General features: G+C 39.0%; 2 protein-coding genes across 2 annotated transcripts in view; one reads left to right on the forward strand and one right to left on the reverse strand.

Moving 5' to 3' along the window:
* LOC111871314 (cytochrome c oxidase subunit NDUFA4) overlaps positions 1-934 on the reverse strand; it is a 2833-nt gene extending 1899 nt beyond the window's left edge. The window contains exon 1 of the mRNA XM_023864338.2: positions 775-934. Coding sequence (XP_023720106.1) covers positions 775-816 — 42 coding nt within the window. The 5' untranslated portion in view covers positions 817-934. The remainder of the gene's footprint in view (positions 1-774) is intronic.
* Positions 935-4291: 3357 nt separating this feature from the next.
* The window catches only part of LOC111871315 (beta-chimaerin), a gene marked incomplete at its 5' end in the record, with an annotated part of 16173 nt that continues 3622 nt past the window's right edge, over positions 4292-16842 (forward strand). The window contains 7 exon segments of the mRNA XM_023864339.2: positions 4292-4462; positions 4751-4804; positions 4882-5080; positions 10021-10502; positions 13561-13812; positions 13987-14124; positions 15471-15576. Of these exon segments, the coding sequence (XP_023720107.1) occupies positions 4438-4462; positions 4751-4804; positions 4882-5080; positions 10021-10502; positions 13561-13812; positions 13987-14124; positions 15471-15576 (1256 nt within the window).

A 16842-nucleotide genomic window follows, 5' to 3' on the forward strand; every position in this document is an offset into this window, starting at 1 on the left:
ATTTCCATTAAAAATTAATTTACCAGTTTTGTTACAGTATTAATAACATGTTAGCTGACCATAAGCAATAACATAAATACAAGTGCATGACGTTACATTTATTATGGTATAAAATCTGGGTTGGGGGCATGAGGATTTGGCGAACAACAAAGGAGGCATCATGCAAAGAAATCTGATGAAACCGTTTGGTCACATTCAGTTGTTAATGTCAGCATTTCGCAGACATGAACTCCACAGACCACATACCAGTCCGCCAAAAAAGGTGTATGGCGACTGGCTATGGGCTGAATGACTCAGGGGTCAGTGTTCGAGTCCCGGCAGGGTCAAGAATTTTCTATTCTCCGAGTCGTCTAGACTGGCTCTGGGGCCCAACCGACCTCCTATCCAATGGGTACCGAGGGCCCTTTCCCCGGGGGTAAAGCGGCTCATGCGTGAAGCTGACCACTCACCTCCAACTATTACCGAGGCCAATGGATATATACATCCACTCTAGCATACGCCTTCATGGCGTATTTACATTGTTCAATCTATAAACCATACATAATAAACAGAACCTTGCATTTATATATGGAACAGTGTAACTACTTTTAGAATAACTACAAAGAACTTCTCGTCTAAGTAAAACCTCTGTCAATCATATATCTTCTACTTTTCCCTACCCATTGCGTTATCTGTACGTAAACTTCCTGCACATACTAAGCAACCTGAAATCACATATTACACTTACACCATCTACATATCAAGAGATCTGATGCAGGAAAGATCTACACTTACAGCAGGGTGAGATTTCAAGCTTGAGAGGCTAAGACCTTTCATCGTTTGGAATAAACTAGCCTAATGCTCGTCAACCACAGTAAATCTTACACCTTAGAGAACAAAACAAGGATAAATATTAACTTCGACCCTCTAAACTGGACTCCAGGCAAAAGTAGTCGAGAAGATAAATTTATCAAGGATACCCAAGCTCAAAAATTATATCTTTTTAATTTTATACAAATAAATATTTACGAAAATATATTATTATTATAGAACTGTACTTATTTCTAAAGACTGAAAATATCACTACTGTAAAACATTTTCTAGACATTTGAGAATTAATTGCGATTGCTTTTGCCCTTACAGAAGAACCGGACAGCTCGGTTCATATGACGACTAGCTTACGATATGATCCGTGGTATCAGCTGAGAGGTCGAGAATTCGGGGTTCGATTCCAGACTACTCATTGGAGCCATGCCTCACCTTCCCCACGCCCCTTCATGGCATTGTGTTCAATTCATTAAGCACAAGAAGAACTATGCCTTTACATTCTATGTTTTCGAGATCGGATTCGTTCATTAAGGGTCACCTGGCAGCAGGAATGCAGTATTTGCCCAAAAGTTTCTCGAAAATATAGTCTCACTCATTCATGGAGCTGACCCTTCATGAGAAGCCACCAGCTGTGCAGCTACTCAAGAACTAACCAGCATTTTATGGAACCCGAAGGTGCATTACCGTGTTCACAAGAGCCATTGGTCCCTATCCTGAGCCAGATTAATCCAGTCCATACCATCCCATCCTATGTCTCTAAGGTCCACTTTAATGTTGTCCACACACCTACGCCTTGGTCTTCCCAGTGGTCTCTTTCCATTTGGCTTTCCCACCAATATCCTATATGCATTCCTCTTCTCACCCATTCGTGCTACATGCCCTGCCATCCTCATCCTCCATGATTTGATCACTCTAATTATATTTAGAGACTAGTACAAGTTATGAAGCTCCTCATTATGCAGTTTTGTCCAACCTTCCGTCACTTCAAATTAATCATTTAAATTATTGTCATTATTATTATTATTATTATTATTGTTATTATTATTGCAGGCTGGGGAATAGAACTATGATCGTACCAGCTTAAAGAATGAAAAAGACTGAAAATGTAGGGCACCATCTTCTGGGATGAGGTACCATATAGTGTTGTGGAAGTTCACCGATGATTCGGAGGAATGTACTATCTCCATTTTCAGAGTCGAAGAGTAAAGGTGTGTTCATATTTTACATAGCATCACCCGCAAGGAACGGACCATCAGCGGACCGACAGCTTGGTCGTGCATTTATACTGACCTACAAATATTGGACATCACAGTCTATTGTGTTTAAAAGTCTTTTCTGCTTGCAAAATCCAGTGTGTGCAGCCGTGATGAAAACATAAAAACGGTAGCTTAATGAGCTTTACGAACTGCCACTGCACCTGCATATGACAACTATATAGCAGTTCTTTTATCTTTCTGTACTTATGCGATACTTCAGAAGTCTGTTTCGTGTTCTCATTTGTAGTTTATAATTGGGACGGTGAACTGTAAAGCTGAGTAGTAGGGTTTTGTGTACGGTACTTATGTAGATCGCGCAAAAGAAGGTTTCGTCGTAAGTTTCCTAGTGCTCGAGTTCCAGCTTTATCAATGATTCCCGAATTGGTGAAGAAAGTGCGTTAAACTGGGCCTTCCTGCGTCAAGAAATACGTTCGACATAATGATGTGCTAACAGAGGAAACGTTTCACGAAATGGAAGCAAAATTAGAATATTCGTATCAAAAATCCCTGACGGGATTGGCTCAGTAGGCAGAGGTTTCGATGATATTTGCTTTCAGAGCGACCAGAAAGTTAAGTATACTGCGGTATGAAATCAGACAGGTTTCACCAACCGAAGAGGGCGACTACGAAGGAAGAACGAACGTTTGCCGCCATTATTTTCATGCAGTACATGACGGTATTCTGGACCGAAGACTTACACTTCTTTAACTAACGGAGCTTGGTTTCATCCCAATGGGAATATCAATGCTCAAAATAATATGAATTTGAGCAGTATTGATTTCAGACGGACTTTTCAGAAGACAGGTGAATGATGATCCATTACACTCTACGACGAATTAATGGACTCTGAGACTAAGTTTCATCAGTATTTACAAATTAGGAAGCGCCAATAAGGTTTTTATTAACGAGAATTCAAGATTTTCTGACCAGACAGAATATTTCCACTATCCTAAAATTAATAATTCAGAAAAAATGTAAATACCAACTATTTGTAAGACAAATTTATATCAAAAGAGCTGCCTAAATCTCCTGGGAAGACTGGATAGAAGCCACCGGGCCAAACTAGTTTTTCAGTATCAACCTCGGGGACGACGCGATGCTGAAAGGTCCAGGATAAGATGACAAGTTCAAGAACACCGCGAGCTTTAAAGGAACATGTGTTAAGGCTTAACCCTTGTTTATTTTCACGAAGGAGAAAAAGAAGAAGCCATTTGGAGTCTACGAGAATAGGCCATGTAGAAGAGACTGTTATTTCATAAGCAATAGGATATACAACTTTACTTTGGAATACCAGTGCTACAGATTGGCAAAATTTAACTAAACTCGTTTGAACCATTTTGAGAAAAAATACTTCTTGATTCATTCCCGGCCGGGGGCCCGTTGTTGGAAACCCCTTGTGTTTGCCCAGTTCTGTATCCTGATTAAATTATTTCGAAACAATATAAACACATAGGTTTAAGCTGTAGAGAAAGAACGGTTGCACCCAATGTTTCCTTTTCTCCTGTATTCTCATCTTACACCGTTTGGACCACCACCATATCATTACAGGAATAATATTATTATCTGACATTGCAGAAAAGTGCACGAAATTGGCGGGCAAACACACCCACTTGAGATGTGAGCAACTAATCGTTCGTAAGTTTCCTCAGTGTGCACCTGCTAATTTGGAAACCAGTTGCCTACTTGAAATTGGCGAGATTTCTCGGAAATCGCGGTTGCGTTGCGTTTGCCAGTTTCCTTTGTGTGCGCCCGGCCTAACATGTGTTCAACTCAGGCTGATAACAGTTGTCAGATATCGCGGTTGCGTAGCGGCTGTTAGTATCTAGGGGTTAGCCAGGTCTAAAACTCTGCCTAACCAATTGACGCTCACAGACCTCACAGATCACCGTATTTTTGCGCTTGACTACCGCAGCCATCGCAGTCGATCGCAGTTGACTAAATTACAGCACTGATTATGGAAAGCAAGAAGAGTTTCTAAGCACATATTACTAAATGCACTCGTACACCTCGTACATTTACTGAATCTTGGTTGACGGATGCTATATGTTCATGGGGATTTGTTCCAGATCAGTTACCGCACATTGCTTTTGGAATTTCCACTCACGAACGTCCTGAATGTCCTTAAGGTCTTGAATGATCGTGAACAACACTGTGCTATCCAGTGCTGACTGGTTAAAGAGCAAGATGTATGTTTGACACTCAGAGTCGTTTCGCTGTTTATCTAATTTTGTCTTCTTTATCTGTCATCATTAATCAGTAATCAATTGATTCATGTTTATAAGGTGAATGTTACATCTCAGAGAAACCCAGTCGTTTACAAGAGTGGCATAGGAGTACAAATCAAATGTAATAGAAGAACAGTTAAGTTTAAGAAATGAACTGTCGAGGAAACGATGAAGGTAGGTATCTAATTTTTACTTAACTTATCATATTATAGGAAAATAAAAAGTTGTGTAACTGTTAACGAAATTTATATATGGTAGGAAATGGCATGTAGAGTATTTTCATGACTCATAGTATGTGGTTAATTATTGGGCCCATAAGCAAAGGTTTGTCATTAGAAACTTTAATGGCCGTATAAGATTTAGCATTCTTTTGTGACATGATTAAGTTTGAGATGTGTCTTTATGCAATAAGCTTACAGCAGAGTGCACTACACAGTTATGGCATAGATGCTTCTGTTCTAGATAGCCCCAACCATGAGCAAGGCTCTCCACATAAACATGTTTGGAATCCAAACTGTAAGTATATCTCTTTTTTTATTGTGTACCACTATGTTATTGATATTGCATGCAACTGATTACATTTTCGTTTTCAGTGTATCGCCTCCAGCAGGAAGCGCCACGTCCCAAGCCAGTTTCATGTAAGCACCATATTACAAATTCTCCATCATATTATGGTAAAGAATTTCATGGTGTAATATCGCATCTTGATGCATCAGCCATTTTAGAGGAAGATGGTGCTTATCTGGTTCGGCAGAGTGAAGGGAGCAATGGGTTTCATACTTTAACACTCAGGTATGAGGTAATTTAGAATTACAGTAATATCTTAGATTACATGAGGAATGTATTTTGTATAAAGTTTGGGTAAGATGAATTCATGAAATGGGTATACAGTTTTACTTTAATAAGTGTGAACTGGGGGGTGTTAAGTCATTTGTAAGCTGTCTCTCTGTTCAGGTACCAGTATGAACCATGTCTCACAGGTCAATTGTTAAATGGCCATTGGTCAAGGTGTTTTATGGTACATTCACTGACAGCAGTGCATTATTACACAATTGTAAATTTCTTTTGTATTGCTGGAAACAGTAACAGTGTATGCTTTAAGTTGCCAGAACAGTTTCTTCTTTTGAGTTCTAAAAGCTGATCGACTCATACATATGTTCTGTTAAAACAGTCCCAGAGAAAAATACCATGGTGTGATTTCAGATTATTTATTTATTTATTTATTTCGTCTCTATAGATCATTGTTACATGATATAGTACAAGTCAGTGACTGTACATTGGCTGATTATAATAAGAGAATAAAGTTACAATACTTAAAATTGTTTACAGTAGATTACGGTAGATTACAATAGTTAAGATTTCATATAGTGTGATGTGGAATACATATTAGGTCCCCTCGGCACGTCAGCTTCCATATGTCCTATTGTACCTGTACTGGAGATAATGCTTATGGAGAATTTGATGGAATGAGGATTGGCAGGGGAAACCGAAGTATTTGGGGAAAACCTGCCCCAGCGCCACTTTGTCCATCACAAATCCCACTTGACTAGACCGCAGCGGTGGGAAGCCAGTGACTAACCGCTTAAGCTATGGTGCGGCCTTTGAGATAATATTGGTGAATTTGGTGATAGCACTGGTATAATGCTTCACTGTAGACTACACTGCAATATCTCATTACATCTGTTCTCCCTTCCTGGTGCAGCTTCTTGGCATCTGCAGTCTCTCCAGAATAGCCCATTCAGGTATATCTCCGACTGTGTTATCTTGGTTGCTGGAAGAAAGAAAGGAAAACTGCTCAGTAGGGATTCCCAAAACCGATTATTTATGAATTATGTGATTACAATTGATTAGTGTTTGTCTCACACGAGAGAAACTCATCCACTTTATAAAAACAATGATCGAGTAGGTAAGTTTTCAAAGCGCTTTTGAACTTATATAGTACCAGTATTTCTTTAATATATCGTGGCAGATGATTTAGCAGTCGAAGTCCTACATTGTTAAAGTTGTTCTTGAATAGACTTGTATTACATGGGACGATGTGCAAGTCATCTTTTTTCCTTGTGTTGTATGAGTGTAATCCTGAGTTGGTTGTGAAATCATTCAAATTGGATTTTATATATATTAGAGTTTCGTATATGCACAAAGATGGTAGAGGCAATATATGTAATGATTTGAAAATTTGTTTACAACTAGTCGTTTTTGGGACCTGGGTCACAGCTCTTATAGCTCTCTTCTGTAATTTAAAGATCAATTTTGCATTTACCGAGTTGCCCCAGAATATCAGTCCATATGGTGATAAAGATTGGAAATGAGCATGATATAACGTGTGGACAGTCTCTAGTCCAGTTACTCTTCTAACTACCCTTATTGTTTCATTTGTTTTCCTTTGAATTTCATTATAATTATCTTATGACATTCCTGGATTTAAAGTGGCGTTAAAGAAGTTTCTTATCACCAGTTCTTTTTATACTGTTGAAGAATACTACTGGTGGAATAAAGATTGATACCTCATGTATATATAGTAAACACTGTTGCCTATTGGTAGGATGCAACAGAATATGGAATAAAATACTCAGGAAAAAGGTGCTATCACTGTTGTAATATAGGTGTATCATATATTAAGAAAATAGATTTTATATTACTATATTAAGAGTCTTGACGGTCTTTTAATCATGTATGTAATTTTAAATGTTATTTTGATATATGAATGTATTGTTGTACAATAGTTTTGTTGTATTGAGTATTTAAATTTTAACGATGATGACTGTCTGATTATGTATGTATATTTATATGTTATATTGTATTATTGACTTGTTCTATATCTGAGGCAGATGCCTCTATGGATTTTTTGGAACTATAAATAAATGACAAATGACCATTTCCTGCTATAAAAATGGTAGTATCATCGCCAAAGAACGTAGGTTTCCCATGTTCGATGCTGGCCACCAGGTCGTTTATGTATAACAGAAACAACACTGGTCCCAGAATGGAACCTTGTGGGACGCCATAGCTGATGGGTCTATTTTGGGATAGGTAATTAATGTTAAAATTAGTTTTTTTGCATCTGTATGTAATTTCTACCACTTGTTCTCTATTTTCTAAGTATGTTTGGAACCACCTTAGTGTAACCCCTCGTATTCCCATTCTATCCATCTTACTTAGCAATACATCATGATCTACTAGGTCAAACGCTTTTGATAAATCCAAAAATATCCCTATACTTGTTTCTTTTCATCTAGTGCTTTGTAAACTGTTTTTGTAAATTCTGTGTTTGCTGTATGTATTGATTTTCCTTTGCAGAATCCATGCTCTTTATTGTTGATTATGCTGTACTTATTTGTGAATGATAAAAGTCTATTGTGCATAATTTTTTCGATTATTTTAGAAAAAACCGAAATTAATGACACTGGCCTGTAGTTCCCAACATCTGCAACCTTTCTTGTACAAGGGTTTCACTTTTGCTATTTTTAATTGGTCGGGGAAATAACCAGATGAAAATGACAGATTTATAATGTATGTTAGAGCATTTACTAGTTGAGGATGACATTTTTTAATAATGAACTCTGGAATATCGTCAATGCCCGTTGATTTTTTTTCACCCAGTGTTTTAATTATGCCGATTATAAAGGGGGCTGTTTCCATCTAACTTGTTCATCCTATCCAGTCATCAGTTTCTGTGCGGGTGCCATAGTATGTCAGTTGATATATAAATAGCAGTATGCAGTAGCACCCTTAACATAGAGGTGCCTTAAGTCACACACCAAAGGAAAAATTATGAATTACAGTTTATATTTGTTTTATATACATATATATATGGGGCACTTGGTAGTGTAGTTGGTTGAGGCACTATGCTATAAGTTGGAAGGTAGTGGGTTTGATTCCCGATGCTAACTGGATTTTTCAATTGACCTAATCCTTCCAGCTGCACTATGGCCCTGTGGTCGATTCAGCCTCAAAGAGAAATGATTACCAGGAATCTTCCTGGGGCTAAAGGTCGCCTGCTAGCACGTAAGGCTGATAACCTCACTGCCATCTGTGAACCAATTGTCTAGAAGAGGGAGGAGCCTCGATGTCTGATAGTTCTGTGGTCCTCCATGGCCTGTTACAGGAATAGCTTTAACTTTCTTTACGTTTTTCATTCATAATATATACACTAAATTACAGCTAATTCTCAAATATGCCATCATCTACTTCCAAAACACTTGTTTAACCATTAGTTAATGTCATTTCAGTGGTACTGACTCATTCAGATATGATTTTCCGTTTTAGTTATGCATTAGTTTTTGGATGATGGTACACAGTGAATTTCATGTGTTTTGAAAGGAACACATAGAGAGACATGAGGTACATATATTACAGTGATCATGTGATTAATTCTAATTATTCAGAATATTTATTAAAAAAGTTATATTAGAATTATGGGATCCAAAGTCAGAGTGCACCATCCTGCTAGAAGAAAAGTTGTGCACGTCACTAACACGTCATTGGCAAGTAAAGACATTAGGAATATCTTGAGCATAGCCAAATATGTTTGTCCTGTGACATAACTGGCAGAAAAATAGAATATATACTTCTCCCATCTCCCTGCTTACACCATCATTTTTTGATCATTTTGAACACTGACTTGCCCATGCCATTGGACAGTGGTAACAGTTATGTCTGTTTACGCTGTACATTTATCACAGAGCAAGAACCATATCCTACTCTTCACGTCAGTCACCATGCAGATCCAAGTTGAAATGATGATGACAGCGCAGTGGACACTAGTGGAACAGACTTCTGATTTCTTATGACATACGCCATATAAATTTCTTTGGACAGATGCCGCAGTTACTTAATCATTTTCATTTTTCAGCCTGCTGGTATGAGGGGTTATTGGGTATTTCTAGTTTCTCTGTAATGGTAAGTATGTTTGTGGTGGCTGTGCAGAATACTTGCCTGCCTGTATATAGTAGATCAGATTTATTTCCTACAGATATAATTGATATATTTTCCTGTCCATAAATCTGTACTGGAGCTGGGATAGTGTAGTTGGTATAGCGACTGGCTATAGGCTGGATGACCAAGGTGTTGGAGTTTGAGTCGTAGTAGGGTCAAGAATTTTCTCATCTCCAAGTTGTCCAGACTGGCTCTGGGGTTCACCCAACCTCCTATGCAATGGGTACCAGGGACTCTTTCCCCAGGATTAAAGCGGCCAGGGCGTGAAGGTGACCACTCACCTCCAGTCAGTGCTGAGGTCAAGAAACTGTGGATCTATACATCCACTCTCTCATACACCTTCATGGCATAGTGCTTAATTCATTAAGCACAGGAACAACTTTACCTTTTTTACATCTATATTAAGCAGTTGGCATCATCTTAGAGAACAGCTCTGTGCAGCACTTGGATGGAGCCGGTACTGGTTTATAGAATTATCCCATCATCTCAGTATGTAATTTCAGCTTCTCAGAGATGACATTGATATTCAGATTTTAGCCATTTCCTGGAAAATCAGCAACACTCTTCTGCAATACTAGTATCCATGGTGTCTCTTTGTGGCATTTTTTCAGAACATGTTGATTTTTTTTCCAGAAATAGTCCCAGCCTCAATGTATTTTTCTGTATCAAGAAACTTCAACCCAGATGGATTAATATGTACATAGTAAAATTAATGTGAACCACGTAGTTACAAAAAGGAGATAATTTATGTATTAAATGCCATTCTGATTCCTGGGTTTTCTGTCTTTTAACAGGTTTGATAGGAAGATTAAACACTACAAACTTTATTTTGATGGGCAGCATTATGTTAGAGACAAACGTTTTGACTCTTTGTACGAGCTTGTGGCCGATGGACTTGTTACTCTTTATATGGAAGCAAATGCAGGACCATATATTGAACTGATGAATAATTTCAATAATTATGAGAAGAGTCCCTATATGACACTTAACAAACTGAAACGAAGAGCTGTGATTATCCAGGCTAGCAGAGGAACTGATATCTCTGTGGCAACAGATTCGTTCCTTCATAAGGAACAAAAGCACTCAGAAATCTCAGGGTTTCAAACAAAAGACCCAGCCATTACAGAATCTGTTATTGGTGAAGGATTTATCTCTGAGACAGTGGATTATGATAAACCACATGCCTTCAAAATACATACGTTTAAGGGTCTGAATTGGTGTGAATTCTGTGGAAATTTCCTGTGGGGGTTTACTGCCCAAGGAGTCAAATGTGAAGGTATTTATTCATGTATACAAGTCTCATTCTTTTGCAGTATGGAACTTCAAATACTAATGACTTTATCAGCAACTTCTCAAGTCAGCATCTCAGAAATAATTCTAATGACCATAAAAATGCAATGGAGCTGGGTTAGCATAGTCAGTATAGACTGGCTACGGGCTGGACGACTGAGGTGTCGGAGTTCGAGTCCCAGTAGGGTCAAGAATTTTCTCTTCTCACAATTGTCCAGACTGATGGGTCCACCTAACCTATCCAGTGGGTAACGTGAGCTCCTTCCCTGGGGATAAAGTGGCCGGGGGGTGAAGCTGACCACTCACCTCCAGCCAGTGCCTAGGTCAAGAAAATGTGGATCTGTACATCCACTCCCCCGTACGCCTTCATGACGTGGTGCTTAATTTGTTGAGCATAGGGACAACTTCACCTTTCCTGTGAGTCAACCGTCTAAATAATGTGGGACCTTTGACATCTCACAACCCTATGGGCCTTCACGGCCTGTTATAGGGATAGCTTTACTTTTTTCACCTTTACCTGTGCATTGGAGGTGTACCTGCCAAGCACTGAGAATTGAAGCCATATTATGTATATATGTGCTGTTGTGGTTTTACGCCTTTGTTCCACTGTGTTTGTGTTTAAATCTTAAAATTAATGATGAAACCATACTGAATCTGAAAACAGTAACAATATGATTTACATGATAAGCGAAACTGTCCATTGAATTTTCAGTGGGCATTACAGCGATGTATATTTGTCAGTCATAAAATTTATGGCATGAAAGGCATCACTTTGTCAATTAAAAAGAGTAATTATTTATACTGATATGTGATCATAATCAGATTTATGACATGAAATGCACTGAAAGAAAATATATAATTTTTAGTAATATCACAGGTTCCGTAGGTTTGTAAAATACAATTTCATATTCTGGTCTCTTGGCTGATTTCTAATGCTGCCCTTTTGACAAATGTCTTATTCCTGATAACAAGGAACTTAAATATTTGAAAACAGAGTGGGAGGGAAGATTTCTGCACCAAAGGAGTTATGCGAGTGGGGGAAGTATAAAAATAATTCATAAAGATCTTGGAGATTCATATTACTCTTCTAGTACTGTTGTTCTAATTAAATGAGAGTGCTATCTTCTGGGATGTGAATCCATGTAGTGTTCCATGTTCCAGGGAATGTACTGCCTCCATCTTCAGTGTCAGATTAGTACAACCAAGCAGGCATCAAGCCTGTTTGACCTACTCTTAAATTTTGAAGATGGAGGGAGTATGTTCTTCCAAATGTCAGTAAACTTCTACCAGACTCTGTGGATCACATCCCACATCTCTTCAGTTATCCTGTCAGGACCTCAGATCCAATATAAATTAAAGAAATTAAGATGAGTTGATCATGTTTTCGTATTACCACATAAAACATTTTTTGTGAGGATGACACCTATAAGTAAACCACTTTTGGAGAGTTAGGCAAGAGGATGATATTAAAATGGATCATAGGGAAGTAGTTTTGCTAATAATGATATTGGTGAGTTAAATTTAACTGCGAGTAAAGGCTAAGGCTTTTGCATTACTGCTAAATATTTTGAGTTTCAATATCCCATTTACAACTGGTACAAATGACTAATTATTCTATGTCTGTATATACGAGGTTTGTACTGAAAGTCATGAGCAACAATTTTTTGTAAAGTAACATGCTTTATTATTGATGAACCAAATACACCTTATTGCGCAGTGCACGATGGAGCTCGTGCAGCATCTGGACATAATGAGCAGCATTGATGGTTTGCCCAGGTTCCAGGAATTCAGCCAGAATAAACCCCTCTGCATCCCAGAAGACTGTGCCCGTCACCTTCGCAGCTGATGGCACTGTCTTTGCCTTCTTTTTTGGTGGAGAATGCAAATGGTGCCATTCCATTCCATTAATACATCCATACTCTGCTGTTTCGTTTCAGGCTTGAAATGGCGAAACCAGCTTTCGTCACCTGTCACAATACAGAGCAAAAAATCATTGCCTTCGTGTCGATATTTCTGCAGCAGTTCTGAGGTGATGGCTTTTTGCTGACCTTTGTGGTCTTCGGTCAATAACCGCAGGACCCAACGAGCACAAACTTCCCTATAGCCCAAGCTTACAATCATCTCCTATACTGCGCTGTGCCCTATTCCAAGTTTTCAGACTATTGTGTCTGCAGTCACGCCTGTCATCTTGAATGATCTCATCCACTCTTTCCTTGTTGCGTTCAGTTGAGGCTGTTCGAGGATGACCGCTCTGAGGCTCATCTTCAATGCTGGTGTTCCCGTCTTTAAAATGTGTCACCCATCTTCGAACACTGCTCGCACCCATACACACACTTCCATAAGCATGCAGAAGTCTCTGGTGAATTTCTGCAGCAGGGATTTCCTCTTTCACAAGAAATTGGATGACAGCACGCTGGCGAAACGACATATCATTGGCCATTTTGTTAGGAGTGATACTGGTCACGTGATGCAAGCTATTGACGTCACAAGACACTCAAGGTTAACACAACAGCTGGTTCCAACTACCACCATACTCTCTTTCGTCTGCTGTTCCCAGGTTGCATGCAAAAAAAAAGTTGCTCATGACTTTCGGTACGACCGTTGTAATTGTAATACATCACTTTACAATGATGCAGAATGCAGTGAAACCAATAATTCTATTAAAGAAATTCATTTTAGATAGAGATCATTTAACTAATTGAGTTTTCACATAAAATCTGACAAGAATTTGAAATATTTAAAATATCCAAATTATCTTCAATCAGAAATGAAGGTTCAATTCCCAGTAGAGGCAAGAGACTTTTTCTTCTCTACAGGGTCTGGAACAGCTTCTCCAGTAGGTGCCATTGTGGATCCCCAGAGGGTAAAGAGGTCCAGGTATTAAGGCAGCCCCTCACCTCTGTTCAGTGCAGCAGTTAATGCGTGGAGCTATACCTTCACTTCCCAATACCATCTTCATGGCATGAGGCTTAATTAAGCACAGTGAAAGACTATATGTTTTGTTAGAATTCAGTTTCAAATACCAGGTATAATATTGGTTCCAGATTGCGGTTTTAGTGCACACAGCAAATGTTCAGAAAAAGTGCCCTGTGACTGCTGTCCCGACTTGAAACAACTGCGTGGGGTATTTGGAATTGACCTTACCACACTGGTAAAGGCTCATCGGACAGCTCGTCCATTTGTGGTAGATAAGTGTATCAGTGAAATAGAGAGGCGAGGACTGGATGCAGAGGGGTTGTACAGAGTGTCTGGATTTGCAGAAGAAATAGAAACTCTCAAACTCGCACTGGACAAAGGTAATTTTCATAAAACAGTCATTTCAATTAAAGTGGAAAAACCTGATCCATCCTTTGATAAGAACTGTACAGACTACATGTTGCTGAGGTTATTTTAAAGACTTGATGCATTTGACATGGATACAGTGGTTACTTCATTTTTGATTGCTAAGGAGAAATATTTGCATCTTACAGATGGTGAGCAGGCAGATATGAGCCCAGAAGTGTATGATAACATTAATGTGATCGCTGGCACATTGAAACTATACTTAAGATTGCTTCCTATTCCACTTGTGACATTCGAGACTCATCCAGCTCTCATTAAAGCTGCTCGTAAGTTGATGTCCTACCTTTGAAGAAACTTAGAAGCTCACGCTTTACTGTATATTGCCTTTTTAGGCATCTTTTACATACACCTTAGGACAGAATGTCTGTGACTTTCAGAGTAAAACATTATGGACTGAAGGCAAGATTTTTATCCTAATATTTTGTTTAGGTCTGTTGAAATTCACTCAGATGCTGGATCACTACTCGCTTAATCCTTCTAATAGAGTTCTGTGGAAGCCAGACAGCTCTGTTACTGTAATATCTAGGCTACAGGCTACACAGTGGGATTTGGGTTTCAGTTTGCACTGCTGGGACCCCACGAAGTGGTAACTGGGGACATTTTTCCCCAGGGGTAAAATGCCTGGGGTGTGAAGCTGACCACTCAACCTCTGTCAAGTTCTGAGATAAGAAATTTGTGGAGCTATAGCTACTCACCTCCATACATCATTATGATGGAAAAATCCAGGATTCAGTAGTATTGAAACTTACAAAGCTAGCACAAATACATGACTTTTGAGTGTTCCAGTAATTCACAAGTCCATATTGAAAAAGTGATGCGTGACTATTCCACACTTACTTTCTGGAAAACAGGAAAGGCAGAATTTCCCTAAGTTGGAAAATACAGGATCTTTATGGGACTGAGTGTTGTAGGCCAGATAGCACAAGCAGTTGCTATATGGTCATAATGTGGTTGCCTGTACACTGCTCAGTCCTGCAATAAAAGAAGAGACCCTGTTTATTAATAATTGTTATATTTTAATTTTTAAATTTGTCACTAAACGTTCATAATTTTTTAATGTTTATTTTGATGGTGAGATGACTCCATGGAGTAGAGCCTTTCTTGAGAAACTAATGCTCACTATAGTAGTCAAGAAACTGCCTGACCTTTACAGAACCTGAAGATTCATTGCTGTGTTCATGTTAACCTCTCACTGGACCCCATCCTGAGCCATATGCATCCAGTCCACACCCTTGCACCCTGTTCTTTGTAATGCATCTTAATATTATCCTTAAACCTATGCCCTATGCTATTCCATTTGACAGTGACTGGCTTAACATGCTCATACTGAGTAGACTGATTGTGAGTAATGCTTATAGACTTGTATTTAGATGTTCAGTTGCAGTCTCAGCTCGAACAGTGCATACCCTGACAGAGGTTTATCGTGGTTTTCCTCAGTTCCTACATGTGTATGCCAGAATAGTACCACTATTAGGCTGCAACAATATCCTTCCACGTCCTTTCCCATTCAACATTTGACAGTATGTAGTTTGAGAACGGACAGTATTGTAAAATTACTCACACAAAATTGGTCATTTTGTTAGTAACAGTTCATAATTTGTATGTATTTCAGAGCTGAAATCCATTCAGGAACAGATTGTAGGAATAAAAGATGCCCTGACTCTCCTTCCAGCTGCACATTATAATACACTGAAGTATCTCATGGAGCATCTGAACAGGTCAGTGGGATAATGTGATAATATCTCAACAATGCATGTGGCATCATTGCTGGCTAATAGTCATAAATTCTCCATATATCATTAAGAATCATTAATATCACAGCTCAACAAGAACTGGGATAATGTAGTCGGTATAGGGACTGGCTATACGGGCTGGACAACCGGGGTGTTGGAGTTCAAGTCCCAGTAGGGTCAAGAATTTTCTCCACGTCATCCAGACCCGCTCAGGGTCCACCCAACCTACTGTCCAATGGGTATGGGGGGCTCTTTCCCCTATGGTAAAGTGGCAAGGGTGTCAAGCTGACCACTTACCTCCAGCTAGTGACGAGGTCAAGAACACGTGGATTTATACATCTGCTCCCCCATATGCCTTCATGGTGTAGTTCCTAATTGGTTAAGCACAGGGATAACTTTACCTTTCTTACACAGCACAACAAATTTGCTCCTTCTTTTCAAAAACCTGTATGGAATAATCTCTTTTTGACTAAACAAGGTATACTGATCACAGACACGATGATCCCAAAGTTATATTATATGTTGTTTCTTTGTTTGTTTGTTTTTTTTTGTCTACTTGTATGCAGGACATGAATATATATACCACCTTTACACAATTTGAAATATTTAAATTAGATAAACTTTTATTCATTAATTTTGTATGTGTGGTTGTAATGCCGCTAAGGTTACGTAAATGTAGATATAGTTTTGGGGTAAAATTGGAATAATAGTAGTTAGACTATAAGATTAAGAAGTAGCCGTGATGAAACGAACCAGGAAGTTTAGGTCTACAAAGAATTGTAACAGAGAATGCCTGAGTCATTAGAATGCTAACCCAGCAGTGTAATAGCGCTGACATTGAGGAAGGAGCTATATGAAGTGGGTCATAAACACTATGGCAGGAGGAAAACGCTGAGTCTGAGGAGGCGGTAGACCCGAAAGAGTCAACCCCTTCTCGATGGGCAACCAATGAGGGAGGCCAAAATCACGTCAGAATGGGCAGGCAACCTACCCGGAACTCAAAGAATCAGCAAAGAGAGGTTATATAAACCCTAGAAGACTTAATCAAAAAACCTTTTGCCTTTAGACTTTTGATTGATATTAAGTAACTTAGAGTTCAGGGGAGGCTATCGCCGAGAGAGCGATGGCCGTGAGTATGCGCTGGTGGCTGATGGCGAGCATCTATTTCCTCATCTCAAGTAAGTGAAACCAACTTCATATAGCCATGAACATTAAGTGTAACAGTGATAATTGTAAAGTGTAAACCACAGG

This window comes from Cryptotermes secundus, unplaced genomic scaffold (assembly GCF_002891405.2).
Source record: "Cryptotermes secundus unplaced genomic scaffold, Csec_1.0 scaffold1116, whole genome shotgun sequence".
Lineage (NCBI taxonomy): Eukaryota > Metazoa > Arthropoda > Insecta > Blattodea > Kalotermitidae > Cryptotermes > Cryptotermes secundus.